Consider the following 15,388-nt stretch of genomic DNA (forward strand, 5'->3'; position numbering starts at 1 on the left):
TATTTTAGACGTTTTTGAAAGAACTTTCCGACTTAGACATAGATTTTAGTGTTTCACTATCATGCATATCTCAAAAGTAAAATATGAATGCAATAAATTCATTTAATTCTAAGGGGCTCTTTAAATTTTCTGTTGAACGCCTTTGAATCATTTTTCAACACAGAATTGTCAATGCCCTATTTTGTTTTGACTTTTAATAATATGCTTCTTTTAATTCAATATATCAAAATATTATTTCCATATTTAATCAACATAAAACATTCTTAACGAGATGTTCTTTACATGAATTGTTAAACAGTTAGGGTTTTGCAAACCTGCGCTGTCTCCCTTACAGCACATCTCCAGGCACGAGCTCATAATACACGTGGTTGCCGTATTAGGGATTGCAGCCGCACTGCACATGCCTTTTTTAAAAAATTAAAAAAAAAAAATTAAAAGAAAATTTTCCCCTCCCTCCATTGCACATGCCTTTTAACAAATATTTTCTCTTTGCCTTTTTGCTCTACATTAGGATGGCTGACTCAACGTGATGTCCCAATGACTTTTCGACTTTTACTTTCCATCAACTGTAGTAGCTTAGGAAGCCGCCCAAACAGCCCCGAGGCCCTGCATACCCTTGGGCTAGGTGACCTGAGCGAAAGCCGCCGAGGGAGGAGCCCATGGTGACGCGCGCCGGGACGCCGCAGGGCGGGGGGCGAAGCGGCGCGCTTCCGGAAGTGGCACTGACGTCGCTGTGCGTGCAGGCGGCTGCGTCGGGCTGCAGGAGAAGATGGCGGTCTCCACAGGTCGGTTCCCTGGTTGGGCTGCCTGCTTTCACACTCCAACCCGGCTTTGCCCCTCCACCTGCTGCTGGCGGCCGGGCACTGACTGTGTGGGAGAATCTGGAGTGCGCCTTCTCGGACACCAGGCTCCCCGTGGAGCGAAGCCCGGGAGCGGGGAGGGGCCGGGCGGGCCGGGCGCCGGCGCCCAGGGCTTGGGGCGGCCGTAGGGGGCGGTGGGTCGTGCTTGCGCGTCGGCCGCGCGTCCTCAGGCTGGGGGCGGGGTGGCTCTGGCGCGGGCGCACTCGCGGGGTCTGGCGGGTTCGGGTCCGATTGCGGAGCGGAAGACGGTGTGGGAGGGAGGAGAGGAGGCCCAAGGTGGGCGGTGTCAACCTCAGGCCAGGAAGGGTTTCAGGGTAAGGGGCGTCATGGATAGAGTGGGGCTTGCGTTCCCTTGGGCTTGCTTTTATATGGGTGGAGGAAGAGAGGACTGAGAAGAGAACTGTTAATCTTTGTAATAACGGAGAAAGGATGACCATTCCTACCTGACTGAATACGTGTTGTCTTTTTATTCATTTAAATGCAAAACTGTAGTGCAAGTAAAATAAAAGCATAGAGCAAGGAAAAGCTAATTGAAGAAGTGGTTTCTCAGGCTGTTCAACTCTTCTCTCGTACTGAGTAAAGTGGTTTCCTATGATCACAGACTTTGAAATTAAATATTAACGCTGAGATTTTCGAAGCTTGACCATTTTAAAAAATGTTAAAATGAAAATGTTAAGTTTTACTACTTAAACATATGTTTGATCTTTCATTTTTCCTAGTCATTATTGAAACCAGGTTATAGAATAGTGTGATTTAATAATTCATGCCATCATTGCATGAAAACGAATTTTTAAATCTATATTGTGCTGAAAAATGGAAGGTTGCAGTGTATGTTACTGGAACACCTCAGAATACATTCAACATATATTTTAATGAAAAATTGTGTCTTTTAAGTCTCATCTTTATTTACAGATGCCATAGGTGATGAGATCTTTAACAGTTTTAGCACTGAGAAATATACTTGAGGTCAGAGCGAACTAGTAAAACAAGGATTATTTCAAAAATGAGGTTTTACTGTTAAGACTTGCTATTTGAAATCCTGTGTGCTTATGAATGGGCCGTATCTTTTTAAGAACTGTGCTTAGTACCTATGGGTTCTTGAAAATTTAGTTTTGATAGTTATGAGTTATAGTCATTTGATAGTTATTAGTAATTTTGTGGATTGCATTGTTTATTTAAACATGATTTTTTCCTTAACATTATATGTATGAGAAAGTGTGGAAATATTTTGAAAAGACCAAATATTAGATGATATTAATGGCAGATACTTTTTGTTAACTACTTTTAGTCATTTTTAAGGAAGTCAAATATAAATTATAAAGATGTTGCTGATTATTGTTATATTTCCTTATGCGTACATCGGATGCTTGTGTTTTCTAGTTTATACTTCAGCATCACAATTATTATATTTTCACTCTGTTTTTAGATTTATGAAATTTGAAGCCTTAGCATAATTAATAAGGATGTTATTTAGGCATTTGAGCTTTCTTAAACCACTGAAATTCATTTTGAAACTATTACTAAAAACTTCCCCTGGTAAATTTCAGAATTATTCTACTCAGTTTATGTGCTTTACATTATTGACAGTATTGAACTGAGACGGATATGAGTGCAGAAGCAGCTTTGGACTTTTTAAATTATACTTTGTTAGTTATATTTTTTTATTCTTTGCTTCTTGGTGGCATGGAAGGGAAACAGTATGTGTATATTGTGAAATAAATGATGTAACTTGAAATTTATTAAAATGAGATGAGCTAGATGGATGTAATAATGTACATGTTTTGGGGTGCCTGGCTGGCTCAGTCTGAGGAACATGGTTTTGATCTCGGGGTCTTGGGTTTGAGCCCCATTTTGGGTGAAGAGATTACAAAAAAAAAAGAAAACTTTGTAAAAAAGAGAATCATTTAAAAATGTACATAGACAAAGTAATCTTGGATAAAAATAGTTATTTGATAGGACAAAAAGAAGACACACCTGACAAATATTTTTTGATCTTTTCTAAGGAATTTTATTTATTTTTTATTTTTTAAAGATTTTATTTATTTGTCAGAGAGAGCAAGGGAGGGAACACAAGCAGGGGGAGTGGGAGAGGGAGAAGCAGGCTTCCCGCTGAGCAGGGAGCCCGATGTGGGGCTCGATCCCAGGACCCTGGGATCATGACCTGAGCCTAAGGCTGACACTTAACAACTGAGCCACCGAGGCTCCCCAGGAATTATATTTTAATGTGCATTATCTAAAGGTGCATTACCCTTCCTTTTACTAGAAGAAAAATTGGGGAGAAAAAATTTTAATTAGAATGGGAACCGTTGGTCTTCTTATTTTGCAGATGAGAAAACTGAGGCCTAAAGAAATACAAGATTGTACATAGTGATGGAGTCAAGATTAGAATTTGGGTTTTTTTTTTGGTCCTCAGTTTAATGTTCTTTCTGTTATGAGGAACTGTGAATTTGGAATATTCCTCAAACATGAATCTTACTCCTTTTTATGCTTGAGAGTGACTTTCACACTTTTCTTTCTAGCAGAATCTTTGTTTCGGACTGTTAGATGCTTCTTATGAATGGAAATTGGGCTGTGGTGGAGACCCACTGGCTAGAGTCACCTTGGGGGGGTCAAGAGGATTTCATAGGACATAGCTTAAACACTACTTTAAGGAATAGAAATTTATTAGTACATTTAGTAACTTTGATTCAAAAATTTAATTAGATCCCAGCACTAAGAAAAGACGTAGATAAAAAAAAGTATGTGCAGTACTTTAAAAAAAATAAATTTTAAATTTTAGAACAGTTTTACAGAGAAGTTGTGAAGATAGTACATAAAGATTGTACATTAGAGTACCTAATGTAGATTTTCTGTCTCAGGATCCCATCTGGGATACATTGTAATGTGAAACATTTTAAAATTTCGTATCACTTAAGTTACACTAGTGTTACAGTGGTGTTCTAGTCTTTGAGTGTAGATGATTGTAAAATATCTTTAAGTAATGAGAAGCTCAGGAAAAAATGGAGTATTTTTTCTTTGATAGTGGGTCTGTGTAAGCCATATGGTTGAAAAATGAAACCAAAATAAAACTTACTAATTACTCTCTTCAGAAGTGGGTAGCATTGTGTATATGGGAACAAGAACTAGATTAGCAGTGTTTTAATTCCCCTGCCAGCCCCTGATAGATTACTGTGGCATGATAGGCATGCCACTGGATCTCTTAAGCCTTGCTTTCCCCATCCCTTCTACGAAAAGGTTGGACAACATGAGTTTGTTTTCCCCATCTTCAAGATTAATGAGCGGAATTTGGGAGTAGTAACAGAAGAGATCTACGTGTGTAGATCATAACATACAATCTGGGAACTAAACAGTAGGAGAGCCAAATTGCAGTAGTCTAGTACATTTCCCTCTTGAGACTTTATTACCTGGCCTGATAGATTTTTCTGTGTCCCTTAGGAACCTACATACCCTTGATACACGTTTGCTCTTGACAATATGATTAAATAATACAGCCTTACTATACAGGCAGTCATCCCTTTGTACAGTACTACAGAGTGGTAAAAATGACGATTCAAACTGAAACTGTTCAAGGCATTTTTTTTAAAGATTTTATTTTTTTGAGAGAGAGACCAAGAGAGCATGAGTGGGGGGGTGGGCAGAGAGAGAGGGACAAGCAGACTCCCTGCTGAGCACAGAACCTGATGGGACTTGATCCCAGGACCCCGAGATCATGACCTGAGCCAAAGTCAGATGCTTAACCAACTGAGCCACCCAGGTGCCCCTAAAGCAGTTTTATTAAATAAGAAAAATTATTACTCTGTGACCTTTGAAAATGTTTGCTCAGACATTAAAAACTCTTCCTGTGGTTACAAGTGTTTAGGAAAATGAAAAAAAAATTGTAAAATAGTATTTGCTTAGTACTCGAAATTAAACATGAGACATTAAGAATTAGAGTGTTTTATTTATTTTTTTAAAAGATTTTATTTATTCATGACAGAGAGAGAGAGAGAGAGAGGCAGAGGGAGAAGCAGGCTCCCGAGGAGCAGGGAGCCCGATGCGGGACTCGATCCCAGGACCCTGAGATCATGACCTGAGCCGAAGGCAGACCATCTGAGCCACCCAGGTGCCCCTAGAGTGTTTTATTTTAAAAAAAAACTTGTCAAGAGTAGTTGGAACAATGTTTCCTTTTTCTCATATAACTTAGGATGTGGAGCAAGCATCTTTTCTGTGCTTTGGTGAATTGTCATACTCACAAGCTGGAATCATTTCCAATATTTTATCCTTTGTGCTTTCAGTGTTAGGAAATAATCTGTGACTTTCTTTATTGTGAAGTGTTTTACTTCCTCTGGAACATTGTCATCCTTTTCTTAAATTACTTCCCTCATATACATCCATAAGCTCACATTCACAAAGTTCATGTGGCTGCTCATCTAGAGTCTCCAACACTTTATGGTTGGGTATTTCTTCTATAACTACTTATATTTGATTCACATTTCACTTCAGTGTTACTAGTTTTTGTTTCTTTGCTGCACTTTCAGTTTTCATTTCTTCGCTGTGCTTTGATTGCTTTGATCTTTGTTGGCTAATTTCTTTTATTGGCTATTTTTATAGAATGTCACATGGGTTGGGGTGCCTGTGTGGCTCAGTTAGTTAAGTGTCTGCCTTTGGCTCAGGTCATGATCACAGGGTCCTAGGATTGAGCCTTGCATCGGGCTCTCTGCTCGACCCAGAGTCTGCATCTCCCTCTCCCACTGCATCTCCCTCCCCCCCCCTGCTGTGCTGTCTCTCTCATGCTCTTTCTCTCTCTCTCTCTCAAATAAATAAAATCTTAAAAAGAAAATAATGAGAATATCACATGGGTTTACTCCTGGCAGACAAGGAGGCAACACTACTATAAGCTTTGCTGTCTGTATGTGACTAACAAATGTGCAATGACCCATCACCAACAGATGTGAAGTGATTGGCCACTGGTTACGATGCTCATCTATTTAGTGATTCATGGACTGGGGAGCTAGCAGCAAAGTTTGTACTTAATGCAGTTACTCACAGTTACTAGGCTGCTAATTGAAGCTTCAGCCATGTTGTTGGGGGACTGGTGTTATTTAAACGATGCTAACTGAAATTCAGTCAGGCAAATGGAAACTATGGGAAGCAAAGATTATCCTTAGTGGAAACATCCACTTGACAATTATTTGGGGAGCTGTTTGACACAAAATTTCGAAGTGGTTACATGAGGCTTGCAGACTAGAATAAATGGAATAAAATTCAGTGTTCAAAAGTTTGTTTCAAATATAGTTGACTTTTTAAAAGAGCTGATGCTTTTATAATTAAATCTTTGAGGTAATATTATAAGGTGGGTCTTCAGGACTGGTGTTTGTGAGTGACTTACTCTTATTTACAAAGTCTCCACTGATTTGTATAAGAGCAGATGTTATATTCAGTTTAAGTTAGAACTCAGCAAAGTTCCAGACCACAGGAGAGAAATCCGTAAAGCCTGTGTAGGTCTTTACATAAGTTGAAATAGTAGTTCTAAAGGAAAGCACATTATTGATTATCTAGGCCCTGGGCCAAGTTCATTTTATAGATGAACAATGGAAATATAGATATGAAATGACTTTCACAAGATTATTTAGTTAGATGTTGAGTTCAGAGCTGGTTTCTTGATTTTAAGTTCTTTGATACTACTTTTGTATTACACTGTATTCTATAAACTTTTTGTTTGCTTTTATTCTGTAGGAACCTAACAGTGTGATTTCATAAATAAATGTCATTAAGAATCAAGACAAAACACTTGAAAGAGTGTAAGGGCATTATAAGTAATTAAAACTATATGTTCTCTTAAGATGTAAATGATTATGTTGAAAAAATAAAAAAATCTAACAATTGATATTAATAGCTAAATCTTGTTACACATTTAAACAAAATTATTTTTTGTGAGCACAAATTTGGTATTGTGGGCACATACACATAGTAATTATTTCCCTTGGTGATTCTTATAATATCTAACATTTTTCCTCTGAGCTTATTTTGGGGATGGGATGGAGAAGAGGTTATTGGTAGTGCTATGAGGTTTATAGAAATTCAGCTCTATCAGAAGTAGGAAGCATAACCTGATGAGTTATCTTAAACATTTCCATATTGCTCATAAAGTGGCCCTTAAGGACACTTAATACTGACTCCCCTTTCCCCCATTCTTCTTACCTACTTCTCCAAGTAGGGTGCCTCTGGACAGGACTGTGTATGTTCATCAGGTAGAAGAACCTGGTTCCAAGCTTTGTGGGACTGGGAAGACTGGGCAACAGCTCTGTAACCTGGGCTCCTTATTCTCCCCAGGGGTTTGAAATGGTTTGTAAAATCCAGGGTCTTGGGGTGCCTGGGTGGCTCAGTTGGTTAAGCGGCTGCCTTCGGCTCAGGTCATGATCCCGGGGTCCTGGGATTGAACCCCGCGTTGGGCTCCCTGCTTATCCTGGCATCTGCTTCTACCTCTCCCCCTCCCCCCACTCGTGTTCTCTTGTTCTCTCTCTCTCTCTTTTTCCCTGTCTCAAATAAATAAATAATCTTAAAAAAAAAAAAGATAAAATCCAGGGTCCTTTGGAAAAAGGCCAGTCTTCTCCATGAGGTCCTTGACTATACCTTTGAGTGATGGTTCAGTGAGAAAGCTGAAGCTTCTGGGAGATGGAACTGTAAATAAATACTGAATTTAGTTTCAGGGAGTTACTCTTTTCTACTTAATTTTTTTTTTTTTTTGAAAATCTTTGTTGAGATAGAATTCATGCACCATACAGTTCACCTATGTGTACAATTCATTGCTTTCTGGTATGTTTGCAGATGTAAGCAACCATTAACTACAGTCACCTGAGAACATTTTTATTACCTCAAAAACCCTGTGTCCTTTAACCCTCACCATCTTATCCCTGTATCGTCCCCTTCCAGCCCCTGCAACCACTAATTTATGTTCTGTCTCTGTAGATTTGCCCATTCTGGACTTTCATATGAATAGAGTCATAGAGTATGTGGTCTTTGGGTCTGACTTCTTTCACTTAGTATAATGTTTTCAGGGTTCATCGATGTTGTAGAATTTATCAGTTCTTAGGCATTTCTTTTAATGGCTGAATAATAATATTCTATACACCACATTTGATTTATCCATTCATTGTTGATTTGGATTGTTTCCACTTTTTGGCTATTATGAATAATGCTGCTATAAACATTTGTGTGCCAGTTTCTGTATGGATGTATATTTTCGTTTCCTCTGGTATGTATCTAGGAGTACAGTGGCTGGGTAATATGGTAATTCTATATTTAATTGAGAAACTGTCAGACTGTTTTCCAAAGGGAGACCATTTTATATTCTCACCAGTAGCTTCTAAGAGTCCTGATTTCTCCACATTTCACTAACTGCCTGACTTTTTGATTCCAGCCTGGTGTGTGTGTGTGTGTGTTTTTTTTTTAAAGATTTTATTTATTTATTCATGGGAGACAGAGAGAGAGAGAGAGAGAGAGGTAGAGGTAGAGGGGGAAGCAGGCTCCCTGTGAGACTCCATCCCAGCACCCTGGGATCATGACCTGAGCCGAAAGCAGATGCTTAACCAACTGAGCCACCCAGGCACCCTTCATTGTGGTTTTAATTTGCATTTCCCTGATGACTAATGATGTTGAGCATCTTTTTATGTGCTTATTGGTCATTTGTATATGGTCTTTGGAGAAATGTCTATTCAAATTCTTTGCTTATTTTTAAATTAGGCTATCTTTTGTTGAGTTATAAGAGTTCTTTATATATATAGTCTAGATACAACTTCCTTATCATATATATAGTTTGCAAGTATTTTCTCCCATTTTGTAGGTAATCGTTGCACTTTTTTTTTTAAACATTTTATTTATTTATTTGACAGAGAGACACAGCGGGAGAAGGAACACAAGCAGGGGGAGTGGGAAAGGGAGAAGTAGGCCCCCCCGCGGAGCAGGGAGCCCGATGCAGGGCTTGATCCCAGGACCCTGGGATCATGACCTGAGCCGAAGGCAGATGCTTAACGACTGAGCCACCCAGGCGCCCCAATCGTTGCACTTTTTTGATGGTATCCTTGAAACCCAAAAGTCTTAAATTTTGGTTAAGTCCAGTTATCTATTTTTTCCACTTTATTAAGATGCAAAGTATGGCTTTTGGTATGTATTTCATTGTCTCTTTGTTTTAAAAATATCATGTTGACATATGTAAATTCTGCACTTGATTTTAGCCAAAGGGGGAGAAGTGATGACATAATGTAACTTCTAATTGATGATCTGATTATGATTGTTTTACATAATTATTGTATGACAGAGGGCTGTAGGAGTCCAAGCTCTCTCTTGCCAGGTATGAGGTTTAACCTTACAGTTAAAGAAATTAAATAGCCAGATACAAGGCATACTCTAAACAGTTTATGATTTGTAAGTACTGTAATTATGATGTGGATTTTTCAGTTTAGTGACTGGAATGTTATTGAAAAATCTAAACAATGCATAGGTTGGCTTACTATTTGTTATCTATGCTAGTGTCACCTGTTACCTAATTTATCAGTTGTGGCTTACTAAACTCTATTGACATAAGTGGTTATTTCCTGAAACACTTAAGTTGTAAAGTTTTTAATTTTCTTAAGTGTTTACCTTACAAGCAGTGATTTGGAGGGATATTTAATTATTTTGCTTAATACGGTTTTCTGACTGCAAGCTAATTGGACTCATAGGAGAGCAGTTATACTCATTTAAATGGTCTCTGTCAGAAGACCTCATATCTTCTAGTGTATGCCATTTTTAATTTTACTTAGACATTCATATTAGAGAGGAACCACGGTATATCACAGCTTACCTAACTTTCCTCCACTTCTTAGTTTATTCTAAGGGAAATGTCCTTTCCTAGTTCTAGAATAGACATTGTTAGCTGCTCTCCTGGAGAATAGTAACTTCTGTTACTTTTGTGTTTTCCCTTGGTTTGCCTATCTCACTGAGGTATCTAGAGTATCTGAGCAAAGTCTTCAACAACTTACTGCATTGTATTTGAATGTTGAATGTATCTGACACCTGAGTGTAAGCTTGGGGAAAGGATTCTGTGTTGGTGTTAGAATCAGCAGCACCTGCTACCGGACGATAGTCCGGTCGATAAGTGTTGAGAGGAAGATTGAAAGTAAGCACCTGCCATAAATTCACGAAGTGTTTTTTGAGTGCCTCTTGTGTTGCCATCATTATGGTACAGTTTCTATTTAAGTGATTTAGTGAGAAAATGAATGGTTGAAGTAAAATCTAGCTTTCTCTCTTTGTAAATTATGTTTTACACATGAATTCTGTTTTTAGTTTATTTTTCTGAAGTAAAACAGTATTAAAAGATTTTCTGTTCAAGTTTATTCATTAAATAAACACGTTAAGTTGGTTATTTTCTCCTTATCTAGCTGAGTTAGTATACAGCACATAACTATATGAATGAATTATTCGTATAGTTCCAGAATTTTTTGGGAGTATCTAGGGGCTGAGTGGTTTTGGTTGTAACCTAGAGTATCAGTAGCATAATTAATATTCTGTGCATAATGCATCTCCTAAACCATAGAATTGAGATACTTTACAGATCCTGTATTCCAGAGGTTTTTCCACTTATATTTAAAGGTATAGTACAGATGCTTCAGATGTACAATATTTGATTTGAATTTTGTTTTTTTTTCAGATGTTTTTATTTACCATGTTTAATCAGTTCTTTATTTTTTTAAAGATTTTATTTGAGAGAGAGAGAACACGCATGCGTGTGTGCGAGAGAGCACAAGCGGGGTGGAGGGGCAGAGGGAGAGGGAGAAACAGACCCCCAGCTGAGCAGGGAGCCCTACATGGGGCTCCATCCCAGGACCCCGAGATCATGACCTGAGCTGAAGGCAGACATCCAACCGATTGAGCCACCCAGGTGCCCCATATACCAGATTTTAAAGTACAGGGTTCTACAAGCATGTTAATGTGTGTTGTCATTCCTTGATTAAATATTAAGTAGTTATTATAAACTTAAATGTATTGTAGGGGCGCCTGGGTGTCTTAGTTTATTAAGTGCCTGACTGTTGATTTCGGCTCAGGTCATGATCTCAGGGTCCTGGGATTAAGCCCTGCACTGGGCTCTGTGCTCAGCTGGGAGTCGGCTTGAGGAGTCTCTCTCGCCCTCTGCCCCCCCCCCCAACTTGTGTGTGCACATGTGTGCACGCTCTCTTTCTAAAATAAAATCTTAAAAACAATATAGTGAAATAGTTTTTAATCTCATGCAATTTCTTGAAATATTTATTTTAGAGACAAAAGTTAAAATTGCTATACATGATAAACCTTCATTTCAGCTAAAGAATATATTTTTAATATATTTTTCTGTGACTTAATGTAAGTATAATTTTTAATATTAAATCAGTGTTTATATTACCGTTTCATACTATTGATGGATATAATTCCATTCTAAAGTTTTTTGTAATGTAAGTCATAAGCCTTGATGTCAATAATTCTGTATTCTTAACATTTTTGACATTCTTGGTGATAGCATTTAATGTGGGACTGTAATTGCTGGTTTTGAAAAAGCTAGTGGGGTTATAGGCCTAGTTAGAATTGTGGAATGGGTTTTTTTCTGAGTGAAGAACTGTGAATAAGGATTAATGATTCAGTCAGATTTGTTCCTTTGCTGAACGAGTGGTCAGAGCTAATAGGATGATAGGCCTACTTAGCTAGGAATTCCACTGATGGTGTGTGGAAGAGAGTAAGTGTATGTAGTCCAAAATAGAGGGCAGTAAAGTGGTGACACAGAATGACTTCATACTTTTCTAAAATATTCTGCTATTAATGACATTGTAAGATAAAAAGTCCTAATGAGTTTAAAGCATCATTTATAGGTTATCTTTGGGTCCATATTGATGAACATTTGAAAACTTCTGATAAATATGACTGATGTGTATGTGTTGTTAATTAGGCCTGTTTTTTCATTTATACACAGTAAATGTAATTCATGTACTTCATTATTTTTTTAAGTTTTCATTTTAATTTCAGTTAGTAAACAGGGTTATATTAGTTTAGGTGTACAATATAGTGATTCAACACTTCATACATCACCTGGTGCTCATCACAAGTGCACTTTTGAATCCGTATTACCTATTTAACCCATTCTCCCACCGACTCCCCTTTGGGAACCATTAGTTCTCTCTAAGACTCTATAAGTTCTTGATTTTTGTCTCGTTTTTATTTCCCCTTTGCTTGTTTGTTTCTTAAGTTCCATATAGGAGTGAAATCATATGGTATTTGTCTTTCTCTGATTTACTTATTTTGCTTAGCACTACACTCTAGCTCCATCCATGTCATTGCAAATAGCAAGATTTCCTTCCTTTTTTATGGCTAAATAATATTCATTATGTTCCACACACACACACACACACATCTTTATCCATTCATCAGTTGATGGACACTTGAGCTGCTTCCGTATTGTAGCTATTATAAATAATGATACTGTAAATATAGAAGTGCATGTATCCTTTTGAATTAGTGTTTTTGTATTCTTTGGGTAAATAACCAGTAGTGTGATTGTGGATCATAGGGGAGTTTTATTTTTCGGTTTTTGAGGAACCTTTACTGTTTTCCACAGTGGCTGCACCAGTTTGCATTCTCACCAGTGGTGCAAGAGGGTTTTTTCCTCCACAAGCTCATCAACACCTGTTGTTTCTTTTGTTGATTTTAGCCATTCTAAGAGGTGTGAGGTGATATCTCATTGTACTTCTGATTTGCATTTCTCTGATGTTAAGTAATGTTGAGCATCTTTGTTGGCCATCTGTATGTCTTTGGAGAAAGGTCTATTCATGTCTTCTGCCCATTTTTAAATTGAATTGTTTTTTGGGTGTTCATTATATATTTTGGATGCTAACCCTTTATCAGATATGTCATTTGGAAATACCTTCTCCCATTCCATAGATTGTCTTTTAGTTTTGTTGATTGTTTCCTTCATATGTCTCAGTAGTTTGTTTTTGCTTTTATTTCCTTTGCTTCAGGAGACATATTTAGAAAAAAGTTGCTGTGGCCGATGTGAAAAAAGGTACTGCCTTGTTCTCTTTTAGGATTTTTATGGTTGCAGGTTACACATTTAGGTCTTTAATCCATTTTGAATTTATTTTTGTGTAGGATATGAGAAAGTGGTCCAGTTTCTTATGCATGTTGCTGTCCAGTTTTCCCAATACTATTTGTTGAGGAGACTTTTTCTCATTGGATACTCTTTCCCACTTTGTCAAAGATTAATTGACCATATAGTTGTAGGTTTATTTCTGGGTTTTTCATTCTGTTCCATTGATCTATGTGTATGTGTCTCTTTTTGTACTGTTTTGATTACTACAGCTTTGTAATACACCTTGAAGCCTGGAATTGTGATACCTCCAGTTTTGCTTTTCTCTTTCAAGATTGCTTTGATTATTCGGGATCTTTTATGGTTCCATACAAATTTTAGAATTGTTTGTTCTAATTCTGTGGAAATTGCTGTTGGTATTTTGCTAAGGATTGCATTAAATGTGTAGATTGCTTTGGGTAGTGTAGACATTTTAACAATATTTGTTCTTCCAGTCCATGAGCATGGAATATTTTTCCATTTCTTTGTGTTGTCTTGAATTTCTTTCATCAGTATTTTACAGTTTTCAGAATATGGGTCTTTCACTTCTTTGGTTAGGTTTATTCCTAGGTATCTTACTATTCTTGGTGCAGTGGGAAATGAGATTGTTTTCTTACTTTCTCTTTCATCTGCTTCATTATTGATGTATAGAGAGGCAACAGATTTCTATACATTGATTTTGTATCCTGCAACTTTACTGAATTTGTTTATCAGTTCTAGCAGTGTTTTGGTGGACTTGCTTTCAGGTTTCCTATATAGAGTATGATGTCATCTGCAAATAATGAAAATTCTACTTCTTCCAAACCAATTTGATTGCCTTTTATTTCTTTTTGTAGTCTGATTGCTGTGGCTTGGACTTCCAGTACTGTGTTAAATAACAGTGGTGAGAGTGGATGTCCTTGTCTTGTTCTTGACCTTAGGGGAAAAGCACTCAGTTTTTCCCCATTAAGGATGATGTTAGCTGTGGGATACAATTCATGTATTTAATTTTATTTTTTTAGAGAGACCGTGGTTGGGGGGAAGGGGGAGAGGGAAAATCTGATGTGGGGCTGGATCTACGATCCTGAGATCATGACCTGAGCCAAAATCAAGAGTCAGATGTTTAACTGACTGAGCCACCCAGGCGCCCATAATTCATGTATTTTAAAATGATTTTATATAATGTTTTAAATATGACAGTTACCTGAATGTACGGCAATTGGCCTTTTAAGTTTTTGCATTGCTAAACATTTTTCTCCAGAGTACTTTTTCAAACCTGCTCTTCTCACCTTTACCTATCTATGGCTATATAGCAAAATCACTGCAAAACTTAGTGGCTTCAAACAGTGATTCATTCTTTCTCATGATTTTCATTAACAAGGTGGTTCTGCTGGTTTCACGTGATGTTGGGCTGGGCCTGTTGCCCAGGTGCCTTGGTTCAATAAGGATTGGCCATTCTCTGGCCTGTTTGACTTCTTCACATCCTGGTAGTGTGGCTTTCGAGAGAGCTGAAAAGAAGAGAAGCCATCATGCCTCTGAGAATGCTATTCTCACAACTGCACCAGCATCACTGTACCATATTCTATCAAAATAAGTGGCAAGGCCATCCCAGATTCAAGTGGAGGGGAAATAGCCTCTATCCCTTGATGGGGGAGGGGGCTGTGTCCTGACGGAGAATTGTTCAGAGTTGGCTTTGGAGGCAGTCTATAGACTACTCCTTGTCTTTTGTTCTTAAAGTTGTTTTTTTTTTTTTTATTTATTCATTCGAGACACAGAGAGAATATGAGCAGGGGGAGAAGCAGAGGGAAGGGGAGAAGTAGGCCCCCCGCTGAGCAGGGAGCCCGATGCAGGGCTTGATCCCAGGACCCTGGGATCATGACCTGAGCCAAAGGCAGACGCTTAACCATCTGAGTCACCCAGGCGCCCCTCCTTGTCTTCTGTTCTTGAGGACAAATTCATAAAGTGGAATTTTAAGTCAAAGCATATGAGTAAAAATTCTTGTTATATTTTGTCAAATTACCTCTTAAGCAAGGTAGAATTGATTTCCAGTTGTGTGTAATTATGTATAAATATACTTTTCTCACAGTTCTACCAGCACTGTGTTTAGCATGTTTTAAATTTTATTTTTTGATGGATGTATAATTTCATCATACTTTAGCTTGCCTGTTTTTAAAAAATTTTCTTGTTTGGCTTATATTCTTGTTTTATCATTTGTCATGTCTGTGAAATATATATTACCCATTTATTGTCATAAACGTGTGTGAACATTTACTGCTTGTTCAAGGAACTGGTTATTGATATTAGCAGGTTTTAATAATTTAAGAAGTATTGAAATCAACTTGAAAATTTTATACCTTATATTTAGTACTTCTTTTATTTTTCTTTTCAGCTTCTTAGGATAGGGTCATGTCCGATAATTCTGGAACAGTCCTCTAGATAAAATGAA

At 37.7% G+C, this 15,388-nt stretch overlaps 1 protein-coding gene across 1 annotated transcript in view; it reads left to right on the plus strand.

The window, feature by feature from the left end:
- Nucleotides 1-720: 720 nt before the first annotated feature.
- Nucleotides 721-15,388, plus strand: part of UBE2V2 (ubiquitin conjugating enzyme E2 V2) — a 42,125-nt gene continuing 27,457 nt past the window's right edge. Inside the window, exon 1 of the mRNA XM_021688149.1 lies at nt 721-785. Coding sequence (XP_021543824.1) covers nt 770-785 — 16 coding nt within the window. The 5' untranslated portion in view covers nt 721-769. The remainder of the gene's footprint in view (nt 786-15,388) is intronic.

This window comes from Neomonachus schauinslandi, chromosome 4 (assembly GCF_002201575.2).
Source record: "Neomonachus schauinslandi chromosome 4, ASM220157v2, whole genome shotgun sequence".
Taxonomy (NCBI): Eukaryota; Metazoa; Chordata; class Mammalia; order Carnivora; family Phocidae; genus Neomonachus; species Neomonachus schauinslandi.